The sequence below is a fragment of the Trichosurus vulpecula genome, chromosome 1 (assembly GCF_011100635.1).
Source record: "Trichosurus vulpecula isolate mTriVul1 chromosome 1, mTriVul1.pri, whole genome shotgun sequence".
In the NCBI taxonomy this organism is placed as follows: domain Eukaryota; kingdom Metazoa; phylum Chordata; class Mammalia; order Diprotodontia; family Phalangeridae; genus Trichosurus; species Trichosurus vulpecula.
Window position 1 is genome coordinate 277258268 of NC_050573.1, and position 12338 is coordinate 277270605.

General features: G+C 36.9%; 2 protein-coding genes across 2 annotated transcripts; one reads left to right on the forward strand and one right to left on the reverse strand.

Annotated features, from left to right (window-relative positions):
• Nucleotides 1-934: 934 nt before the first annotated feature.
• Nucleotides 935-1147, reverse strand: LOC118843460 (60S ribosomal protein L38-like). The gene has a single exon (XM_036751114.1). The coding sequence runs from the start codon at nucleotides 1145-1147 to the stop codon at nucleotides 935-937; it is 213 nt and encodes a 70-aa protein (XP_036607009.1).
• A 9528-nt stretch (nucleotides 1148-10675) lies between these two features.
• On the forward strand, nucleotides 10676-11005 carry LOC118837060 (40S ribosomal protein S26-like). Its single transcript, XM_036744076.1, has one exon. The coding sequence runs from the start codon at nucleotides 10676-10678 to the stop codon at nucleotides 11003-11005; it is 330 nt and encodes a 109-aa protein (XP_036599971.1).
• The last annotated feature ends 1333 nt before the right edge of the window (nucleotides 11006-12338 follow it).

A 12338-nucleotide genomic window follows, 5' to 3' on the forward strand; every position in this document is an offset into this window, starting at 1 on the left:
GGTGGCTCTGGCTATGATCTTTCTCAAAGCTAATATCTTGATGAAATATTTAAATATGTTTTGCATTTTTTACGGTCTCAATAAATTGAATAGCCAGCAACACTGACGTTGTCTAAAGTTATGAGACTGACATTTGATACTAAGAGCTATAGGAATGAAAGTTTGTATAAAAAAGGTATTTTATCTGGTTTATTTGTAAACTGGGGCAGGGGCATAGAAATAATTAATGAGAGATATTGTGCATTTTGTGTATTAATTTATTAGGATATATCAGAACATGCCCCTATTGCCTTAGAATCTGGATAGAAAATTAATAAATGAGTCAGTAGGAGATAAAGAGTAGGGAGGGTTGGTATGGCTGTCAATTAGAACTTGTTCGGCCTACCACATCCCACCTGGTAAACTTAGGGCATTGTACCCAAAAAAGTGCTATATATGTGTGTGCTACATATGTACATATGTATGCATACATGTATATGTGTATATACAAAAATTGTGCATGTATTATATGTATATATTTGTATATATAGATTGTGCATGTATAGATGTATGTATTTGTGTATGTACATATAGATAGATAGATATGCATACTTATCTATCTATCTATTCATCTATTGATAGATATCTATCTATCCATCTATCTATCCACATTCATTTATCGTTTATTTAGTACTATAGTATAGTTAATAGAATACTGAATCAGTAATCAGAAGACGTAAGAGCCAGTCTCAGCTCTACCACTTACTAGTATTATGAGTCAGGAAGGTAGCTTACCTCTCAAAACCTCAGTTTCCCCATCTTTAAAATGAGAACAAGATACTTGTTTTGTAGATGGATGACCATATCTCACAGAATTATTGAGAATGAAAAAACTCCAAACATTTTTTCTTTTTTCCCCCTAATTTTAATACAGGTGGAACATTGAATGATTCCTTCACTTTAGCTCCTTCACAGCCAAACCAGGAGGCAGGGACTGTTTAAGTTTTTCTGCCTTCTCTTTGTCTGTGATGACCAATGTGTACAGGTACCTGCTGTATTGAACCTTAAACTTCACATTGTCCTTGTTTTTCTTGATCTTGACAGATTTAGCATCTTTTCTCCAGGCTGTGAGCAGGCAGTCTTTTATTTCCTTGATTTTCAGGGGCATGGTGGCGGCGGCAGGACGAGGGCAGCCCAAGAGGTCGTTCCACAGAAGAGATCCCCAAATGTTTATTTAGTATTTACTATGTACAAGGAATTGTGCTGGCTGCCAGGGATACAAGGATAAAAACGAACTTGTTCCCTAGCCTCAAGGAATTTATAATCTCCTAAAAGAGATATAAGTTGCATGTAGAAGAGTATAATACAAGGTAGAATAAGTTTGTACCATGGATGAAATCCAGGTAGTGATTTAGGAAAACATGAAGAGGGAGAAATTATTTTTCACTTAGGGTCATATAAGAGTAGCCAGGGAAAGCTTCATGGTGAAAATGAGGAGGGAATGTGCTCAGGCATGGGACCTGTCATGTGGAAATATGTTGATGGAGGAGAAGGCAGGATGAGGTCAAGAAAAGGGCACATTTCAATGGGTTAAAACATAGAAAAAAAGGTCTCCATGGACTAAAACTATAAAAATTTGAGTGTTAGAGACAGGATGTTGGGCAGGAATTTTATACTAATGGAGATCCCCAAATAGTTATGGGTCACATAATAATTCAAGTAATTGGGTGTGTGTGAGGAAGTTTCATAGTTCTCAATATGATCTGGGCAACTCTGACCAGGTCAGTCCTTATAAATGTCTCAGTGTGATTATGGTCTTGGTTAGAAAGGTAAAGAATATTAGAAAACTGACAAGGATCCATAGGTATTTAGTAAATCTAAGGAATAATGTTTTGGGGCTCTATCATTCTTATCCTAAGGTACATGCTGTTGCAAAAACCTATTTCTTTAATACCAATATTCCTATGGTGAAAGCTTGGAATCATGAATTATCACAAACTTGGAAGAATCAAAAAGCTAGTCAAGAGGAAATGGAATTCAATTCAAATCAGCAAAATTCAAACAAACATTTATTAAATACCTACTATATACAAGGTACTGAGGATCAAAAGCAAAACAAAAAAGTTATTGCCTTCAATGACATTCTACCATTGGGAGACATCATGTGAACATATAAGTATACACCAGAAAAATGGAGGGGGGAGAGAGCAATAACAACCATGGTGGGGGAAGGGGAAGAGAGGGATACGGGAGAACTTCATGAAGAAGGTAATGCATGAGTAGGGCTTTAATGGATGACAAGACTTCTGAGTGGTGCTACTAATGAGAGAATTTATTGCAAACATGGGGAATGCCTTGTGTAAGTATGTGAAAGAAGGAGTTGAAGTCCAAAGTTTGAGGTATGGCTTTCATTTCAGCTTCACTGGAACACAAGAGTTTATGAAAGGGAGCTACATCAAATAATGCTGGAAGACAGGTGGGAGCTAGAGTGTGCAGGGCCTTAAATATCAGATTAAGGAGCTTCATTGTAACAGAGAGGCAATAGGGAATTGCAGAAGATTTTTGTGCGGTGGGGAGAGGGGGAAGACGTGAGGTGTGTGTGATGTGGTTAGATAATTGCTTTAAGAAGATAATTTTTGGAAGGATGGATTAAAGAGGAAAAGATGGAAAGCAGGGAGACCAATTAGAGATTATTACAACAGACAGAAGACAAAGAGAACCTGAACTGGGGTGAATGGTGTAAAGAGGATAGACAGGATAGATGTTCGGGGAAGGGGGGTGGTGTAGAATGGATAGGACCTGACAACTGATTGGATATGGGGAGTGAGAAAGAAGGAAAAATTGAGGATGATAACTGAGTCTGTGAACCCTGGGGCTGGACAGTAGCACACAATGGAAATGGGTAAGTTTGGATTTAGGGAAAAGGTACAGAACCTCAGAAACCAACTAATTCAACCACTTCATTTGATAGATGTGAAAACTTAGGTCCAGGGATTTTTAAGTGAATTACCCAACGTGACAGTTTCATTATCAAATACAGGATTTAAATCCAGTTTTTCTGACTCCAGAGCCAGTGTTCTTTCCATTGTATCATGGGGCAGGGTTAGGAAGAATGCATAGTGGGTGGAAGTGGGTGTCTGTGTGATAAATATTTTTTCCTGTGTGATAAATATTAGTTTATGCATAACTAGTGTTATAAAACACATCATTAGTGACATAATGTTTCCTCATCTGAAAAATGAGGGGTTTGGACAAAATGTTCTCTTAAAGTCCCCTCAGCATGAAACATTCAATTCTATGTATGGTTGGTAAAGAAGTTGGGACATCTAGTAAGAATGAAAGATATGAATATGTCAGATAATATATCCACTCCTTTAAAATATTAACAGAAGTGGGGGAAAACTTCCAGGAAATGTAGAGAATTTATGAAAAGGTATGGACATGAATTGCATAGGCTAAGAAAGTTCTAGAAGGATATGATGACAGATCCATCCAAGCATCCAAGTAAGCTGTCCAATTTATCTAAGCCAGTGCAGATCTAATGAGACATCTCAGAAAGCAGCATTTATACTTCAATCTTTGATCTACACATCGCGCACACTTGTAGCAGTTTCTTTCTTCCTCAATAGTAAGAACAGTTGTTTGGGTTTTATAAGTAGTGAATATGCACATCAGAAAATGAATAGAAATGATGTACCTCATCAAAGATAAGTAAAAGTTGCGATTCTTCTCACAACTCAAAGTATATACATAATCTGTTCACTGCTCTTCCTCTGCCCTCTCCCTATTATTTACTGTCTAACACTTGTCAAATTTTGGTGCTTGGTGATTAGAAAATCATAAGGCTGACCATGGTCACAAATATTGCTTTCTAAAGTACATTTTAAGTATGTTTCCTTCTCCCTTTCAGTTCAATATATATGGAAAATCACTTTCTATTTTGGTGAAATTCTCAGGTTGGGATGGAAACTTTTACCGAGGAAATGGATGTTTTTTTTTTGTCAAAAAAGGAAAATAATGACCCTGAAGTGTATTTGATCAATCAAAAATGCACTTATGCTTTTAAAATTCTGAATTTAAAAATCATCAGAAAAAGAACAAGTTCATATACAAAATACAACAGAAAAGAGGATATATGGAATTGCAAATCTCTGCTACATGCAACTTACTTTATATAAAATGAATTCAACATGTCCCTTTTAAAGCTGTCCTGCTTGTTAGTTCTTTCTGCTGAGCATCTATTCTCTTTTGTGTATTGTAAAAATGCTTCAATAACCCACTTTCCTCCATACCTCTGTCCCTTCCTTCCTTTCTTCTTTCCTTCCCTCCTTCCCGCCCTCTCTCCCTGTTTACTCCCTTCCTCTCATCTTTCTTCCTTTCTCCCTACCTCCCTCCTTCCTTTCCACCTTCCTTCCCTCCCTCCATTTGTCCTTCTTTTCCTCCCTCCTTCTCTTCCTTCCTTCTCTCCTTCCCTCCTTCCTTCCTCCCTTCCTCCTTCCCTTCCTCTCCTCTCCCCTCCCCTTTCCTTTCCTTTCTTTTCCTTTACCTTCTTCATAATAGCAAGATCTCCTTTTTTCCCAAATAAAAAATAACAACACAATCCTTGTAACATGTCAAGCAAAACAAACCCACTCATTTGCCATGTCTAATATATATGTATGTCTCATTTGGTATTGCTTTTTTCTTTGACCTAGATGTTTTGGTGTTTCAGGGAGTGACAAATAGATTTTTTTTTCTATTTTTACTTTGCCCTCTGGTTCTTAGAGATCTGGGCAATTTTTTATTCATGATTTCTTGAAATATGGTATCTAGACTTTTTTGGGTCATGGATTTCAGGTAGTCTGATGGTTCTTGCATTAGTTCCCCCCATAGCTTTTCCGTGATGGTTGTTTTAGGAAGGAGGTGGTTTATGTATCTGGAGTGCTGTATAATCTGACGTCAATAATTGCAGAAGATCCAGAATTCTTGAATGAATCAATTAGCAGTAGGAACAAGGTGTGACTAAGATATCAACCAGTGAATCAAAGGAATCAAACTGAAGTTGAGCAACCTTGTTAGACGAGTGAAGAAAGAGTAGAGAGCTTCAAGCCATTGGATGAAATCAATGAAATATATTGGGACTGGGTGAAGAGACTCAAACCTTACAGATTTTAGATATTAACATTCTGAACATTTCATTAGTGAGCCAGGAGATATGAGTTCCAGCAAAGCCTCTGAGAGAAGTGTTTGAGGAGAAGAGCTTTGGCCTCCTCCCCCACTATCCCCTTTGGCTAGGGGGAAACCTTTTGAACCTTGAAAGGACTGGAAGATATGGATTTATTAGCGTCTTAGCAGTGTCCCCTAACCAGCAATGACTGATGACACAGTTTGCTTTGCAAACTGAGAAAAAACTAGACATACTGAGGAAAGGAAGCTTCAGGACTCTATAAAGAGCCCTGTAGAAGCTATAGCATGTCTAAGGACAGGGGTTCTTATCCTGGTTTCTGTGAAGTTTTAAAAATATTTTCAAAACTATATTTTGATATAATTGATTTCCTTTATAATCCTATGTATTTCATTTTGTGTATTTAAAAGACATTATTCTGAGAAGGGGTCCATGACACGAATGGACATAGAACTCTTTGTAAGGGCCAGGTGTTGTACACTTCTGAAAGATATGTTTGGGCCTTGTTTTGCTACTTCTAAATATTAACTGGGGTATGTTTTAAGTGCTGGGTTTTTTAGTACTTTAGGATAGCTGGCCAGACGCTGTGCTACAAGGCAGTTTGTGTGGGGTGGTCTACCACTGGGGGTTGGGATAGAGTTGTATTGGGGCAATCTAATCTAGGGTGTGCCCTAACCATTATTACTCGTTGATCTGACTGTCAAAGGCTTCTAAATCTTTATTCAGATTTAGAATAACACAGTGACTGGGTCCGGGAATCTTTAGCTAGTTCCTAGTCTTGGACTCCCATCTCCCTCTACATACTATCTTCCCTCCCACCTGCTCCTCTTTAGGCTTTAGCTTTCCTAGTTGATAGATACCTGTGCTGGAATCATTTGTCTGTTTTTGAAAGGTAACAACAAAAAGGGAATCTCAGTGGTGCAGTAGATAGAGTGCCAGACCTGGAGTCAGGAAGACTTATTTCCTTGAGTTCAAATCTAGCCTCATACACGTAGTAGCTGTGTGACTCTGGGCAAGTCACTTAACCTTGTTTGTCCCAGTTTTCTCATCTGTAAAATGAGCTGGAGAAGGAAATGGCAAACCACTCCAGTACCTTCACCAAGAAAATCCCAAGTATGGCCACAAAGGATTGGATACAACTGAACAACAACAGCAATGATAACAACAAAACAAGTTAATTTTATATTCTAGAAAGATTTTTTTGCTGTCTATAATCTATCATTCATTTATTTTTAACATTCTTTTAAAAATATTTTGAGTTCTAAATTCTCTCCCTCCAGCTCCTCCCCCATCCATGGAGAAGGCAAGCAATATGATATCAATTATACATATGAAATCATGAAAAATATATTTCCATATTAGCCATGTCACAAGAAAAATAAGGAAAGTGAAAAAAACTATACTTCAATGTGCACTCAGAGTTCATCGATTCTCTCTCTGGAGGTGGATAACATTTTTCATCATGAACTCTTTAGAACTGTATTGGATCACAGTCTTGACCAGAGTAACTAAGTCTTTCATAGTTGATCGCTGTTACAACATTCCTTTTATTGTATCAAATCATATGCGTCTTCTCAGGTTTTTTTCTAAAATCATCTTACTCATCATTTCTTATAGCACATTAGTATTCCATCACAATCATATACTATAGCCTGTTAAGCCATTCCCTAATTGACGGGCATCTCTTCCAATCTGCCACAACAAAGGAAATGCCCTAAGTATTTTTGTACATATGGGTTCCTTTTCTTTTATCTCTTTGGGATGCAGACCTAGTAATCGAATTGTGATTCAGAAGTTATGCACAGTTTTATAGCCCTTTGGGCATATTTCCAAATTGCTCTTCAGAATGGTTGGACCAGTTCATAACTCCACCAACAGTGCATTAGTGTCTCATTCCCCCCGCCCCCATCCTTTCCCGCATTTGCCATTTTCCTTTTCTGCTGTGTTCTCTAATCTGATAGTTGTGAGGTGCTACCCCAGAGTTGTTTTAATTTGCATTTCTCCAATCAATAGTGATTTAGAATGTTTTTTCATATGATTATAATTAACTTTAATTTTTTTGAAGACTGCCTGTTAATATTCTTTGACCATTTATCAACTGGGGAATGCCTCTTATTTTTATAAATTTGAATGAATTCCTTTTATATTTGCGAAATGAGACCTTTATATGAGAAATTGACTGTAAAAATTCTGATATTATTTCATTGCATATACCTTTCCCCAGGTACACATATCTACCATTAGCAGTTCTCAGCATGTGCCATTTTCTATTATTGGCCTCGTGGTCATTCAGACAACTATCCCTGCATTCAGAATTCAAAATAATAGTAAATTCTAGTCTCAGGAATTTTTACCCTAAATAGCAAAATTTCACTAACCACAACTTAGGGCTTGAATATCTTTTCTGATGTATCCCTAACAGTTAATATTTCATTTATCCCTTACTTATAAATTAAAACTACTGATATTCTAGGGCTTCAGAATACAACAAATACCTAATAGTTGACTCATCATTAATGTGTTGAAGCTACATCTTTAAACCACCCTATACACTTTCATAATAACCAATAATTTCAAATAAAAATTCACCATTGGAATAAACTTTTTTCTGCTTTATAAAAAATATACCTCATTAAATATTTAATAATTTTCAAATACCTATTTTATCATATCCTTTTAAAAGCCCAATTCATGTATAATATCCAGATTAAAAAGGTTTTTTTGTCTAATAACATTTTTGTTACAGTAGTCTCTCAAATTTTAGAATATAATAGAATTCAGATATACAATAACAACATAAATGATATCATGAATTTAAAAAGTGGAACAAAATTTCAGATGAAATCAATTGCATTTCCAAACTATCACATGTAAAAATCATTCATCTTATTGTCTTTGGCATTTTAAAACCCCTTTAACCACTTTAGAGTTGGTATGGAATATATGGTACAGAACAATTACATTTAATTAAAGAAATAATAGTAATGTAGTGCTTAGCATATGCAAGTCATCGTGTTAAGCACTTTACAATCATTATTTCATTTTGATCCCCATAACAAACCCGGGAGGTGGGTACCATTATTATTTTTCTCTTTACAGATCAGGAAACTGAGGCAAATAGAGATAAGAAAACTTGCCCAAGATTACACAGCTAATACATTTTTGCAACAGGTACATAATTCAAGTTTCCCTGAATTTTTCCAGCATTTTTCAAACACTTATTTGGGAATCTGATCTGGGATGAGAGGGGTTAACAGGGAGAAGGGTCTCAGAGTATAAAAAGACTACATAAGTAGTAAGGGGGAAGCTTGTAAAGAGATTTAAATGCCGAAAATGAGTTTATATTTGATCCTGGAGGTAATAGGGAGCCACTGGAGATCGTTGAATAGGAAGGGTAGCCTATAATTTAGAAAAATCATCTGTGCAGCTAAGTGGAAGATGAATTAGAGTGGGAAGAAAGTTGAAACAAAGAGACTCAGGAAATTTTCTTTTTTGTCAAACTAGAAAGAAGTGGCCTTTAACTACACATTTATATCCATCTGTTTTTGAAATTAGAAGCTCTTACATAAAGGAAATGTAAGTATTTTTTGAATCTGCTTTCTAACACTGTCTTTCCAAGGATAATTGACCTTGAGATTTTAAAGTAAGGGAGATTTTTATTAAATTTTAAGACAACTTTGTAAAGAAATCCAAAATATGAACATTTCCAGTGTACATGCAATCCTGCCTCAAAAAGTGCAAGTATGAAAGCAATTTCCCTCTCATTTCATCCCCAACAATGCCACAGATGAAACACATACTAAGCTCTTCTACAGATTTCATCTTCTGCTTCATGATTTCATTACTGGCAATAAAACTTATTCAAAGGCAAGAAGGCAACAGCTGACTGATTACTCAATGAGGCGGCAAAATAAATCTATCTCTGTCGTAATTACAGAGCAGGTAAATTCCATGCTGTCCACACAATGAACATCAAATGTGTTACCAGCAACAAGCAAATATATTATTGATAACCTAGGTCTCTAGTAATTTTGAAAAATTAATTTCTCATCAAAATCTCTCAGGTGAAGAGAGTTGAAGTTACAAAAGTTTGTAACAAAAATATGAAAGAACTTTTGAAGGGGCTAACAAATGAGAAGCTTGCTAGGGATCAATAGCATTTTCCTTATCTACAATTCAATCTGCAGCCATCTTTTGAATAGAAAAATAATTGCATACATTATCTTCTTTTAAATTTTCTATTATCTATATTGTGAGTTCTTTCAGGGTAGGTACTGTCTTTTGCTTTTCTTTGTATCCCCAGAGCTTAGCATAGTGCCTGGCAAATAGTAGGCATTTAATAAATGTTTTCTGATTGATTGATGATAATAATAATAATACCTAGCATTTATATAGCACCTATTATGTGCCAGGCACTGTGCTGAGTACTTTACAAATATCTCATTTGATATTCATAACAATTGTGAAAAGTAGGTGCTATTATTATCCCCATTTTACAACTAAGGAAACTGAGGCAGATAGATGGTAAGCGACTTGACCAAGCTCACACAGCTAGTATCTGAGGCCAGATTTGAACTCAGGTCTTTCTGACTCCAAGACCAGAGCTCTATTGACTGAACTACTGGCTAAGATGAAAGATAGTCTTTCCCTCATGAATTCCTGTATTTATTTTGTATGCATGTATGACTCTTCTCCCTAACTTCCTCCCCACCCTGCCCTTCAACTACATTCCCACTCTTTTCATAGTCTCACTGTGGAAGTGATTCTGGGGTCTTGAAGGTTGTGCCAGAAGATGTCAAGTTCTGGCCGGTCCTATCCATCTGAGAAAGTTTCAGATATGGAACTGGAAACTGACAAGTTTGTTGCCTAAAAGCTAGTTCAGCTAAGTTTGGAGGAGTTTCTCATCAGAAGACTGGCCACCAGGTAAGATAACATTCTTATTTTTTTCTCCCCACAACCTATTAAAACATTTAGTAAATTATAGAAGAATTACATTTGTATCAGTGGAGTGATTATCCACAGGAATGAAATCATGGATATTTGAAGTCACAAATATAAAAGCGTATGACTGTGAAGTCTGTAGGAAGAGTGAATAGTATGGTAATTCAGTAGAACACATCATTGTTCATACTTCCAAGAATACTCCAAAGATACCAACAACTCTAGCTCCCTATTTGATTAGAATTGTAAAGATGCTTAAGGGCACTTGAGAAGTTATAGCTGTTTAAATGATAGCTGCCACATAGAGAGGGATTGTGGTCTAGTGGGTAGAGTGTAGGATTTGGAGTCTGGAAGACCTACGTTCAAATCCGGCTTCAGTTACTAACTAGTTGTGTGGCTCTGGGAAAATCACTTAACATCTTGCCTTCCTCATCTATATGACGAAGGACTCAATAGCCTCTGAGACTCCTTCCAGCTCTAAAGCTTTGAACCTGGGTAAGAATGGTCTTCCATGTGTGCTTACTAAAAAGAGTAGTGTTTTCCATGAAAAGAATAAAAGGGTTTTTTTTTTCTCGGTTCCTGGCTTCCAAGATGACCAAGAAGAGGAGGAACAACGAGCGCTCCGCGGCCTCGTGCAATTGTACCAACTGCGCCCGCTGTATGCCAAAGGACAAGGCCATCAAGAAATTTGTCATCCACAACATCGTGGAAGCCGCGGCCGTCAGGGACATCTCCGAGGCCAGCATCTTCAACTCCTATGTCCTGCCCAAACTGTATGTGAAACTACATTACTGTGTGAGCTGCACGATCCACAGCGAGGCAGTGAGGAATCGCTCCTGTGAGGCTCGGAAGGATCGGACGCCCCCGCCCCGATTCAGGCCTGCAGGTGCTGCCCCCAGACCCCCTCCAAAGCCCATGTAAAGAGCTATCTGTCTATCAACATTCCTAAACCGATCAGAGGAAAATAAAATGGTTGGTCTATCTTGAAAAAAAAAAAGAATAAAAGGAAGAAGTTTAAAGGGACTAATAGGTTTTGAAAAATGGAGCATTGTAACATGAAGTAAGTGCTTTCTTTATTCACACTTCAATGGATCTATAATCTCACCAACATGAATACTCTCTCCACTGATGGGGTTGAGAGCCATCCATGCCTTCCCATCCTAAGTAACTCTAATCCCCACTCCACTAGATATTCTTCAGATGGGTCCACCTAGAGTTTCATGGAGCCTTTCTCTAGATTTCTTGGTATTGAGTAAATATTTATGGAGAATGTAGAGCGCCAACCAGTTAGTAACGCTTTGCTCTTGCCACATGACATGAAGCCTTTTTTTGGTTGTACGTCTCTTTCAGATAATGTTCTTTATACAAGGCCTTTTCTGTAATTATTCATTGGTAAAATGAATCAGCATACTCGAGCCCACCACTTGCCTTTCATTACCCTTTGGGTGACAGTCAACATTAATTCTTGAGAAAATGGTATTTTATGACTCACCACCAAATAGCATCATCAGAATAATATTAATATTAAAAAAGATAGGCATTTGTTTCAGGGTGTCTTTAAAAGCAATAAGTAATTTCTTAGAGACAATTCATACTGTTTTCTACATCATATTCAACTCTGGGACCAATTCCTGCATACTTTTATAAACATACACCAAGTAGAAAGACTGCATTTGCATTTACTAATTTTTCCTAAGATCTGCTATTAATTGAATCTCTTTAAAGAAGAGATTCAAAGTATTTGTGAATAGCCTTTTAAAGAGATGTAGCCGGGGGTATGCTGGCAAATGTTTAAGAACTAGCTCTCTAAAAAAAAAATGTACACAGGATAAACTTTTAAGTTTAATCTGTATTATTAACATTTTTTCTTCACTTTCTTAAGCCTAGACTTGTAACAAAACTCTGATTTGCCATGTTTGCCAATGCTTCAGCGCATATGCTTGCACTGAAATATTTAACAATCAGCTCTTCTGAGGTAGTACGAATTGACTCCAGCACACCCTGGATGCAGCAAAGTACCTTTTCCCCTGTCTTGTACTGCAGTGTCTCATGTGGACTGAAATTAGTTTATTGACAAAGTCACTCTCTAGGCAAAGCCAAGGACACATTAAAATTTTACTTATATCACTGACTTTACTGTTTTTCTAACCTACAAATTCTCATTCTTGGATAACAACTTCCATTCAATTTATCTACCCCCATTGCTCCACGGTCCAAATGGAGAAAGTTACAGAATAGAGCTGATTTGATTTAA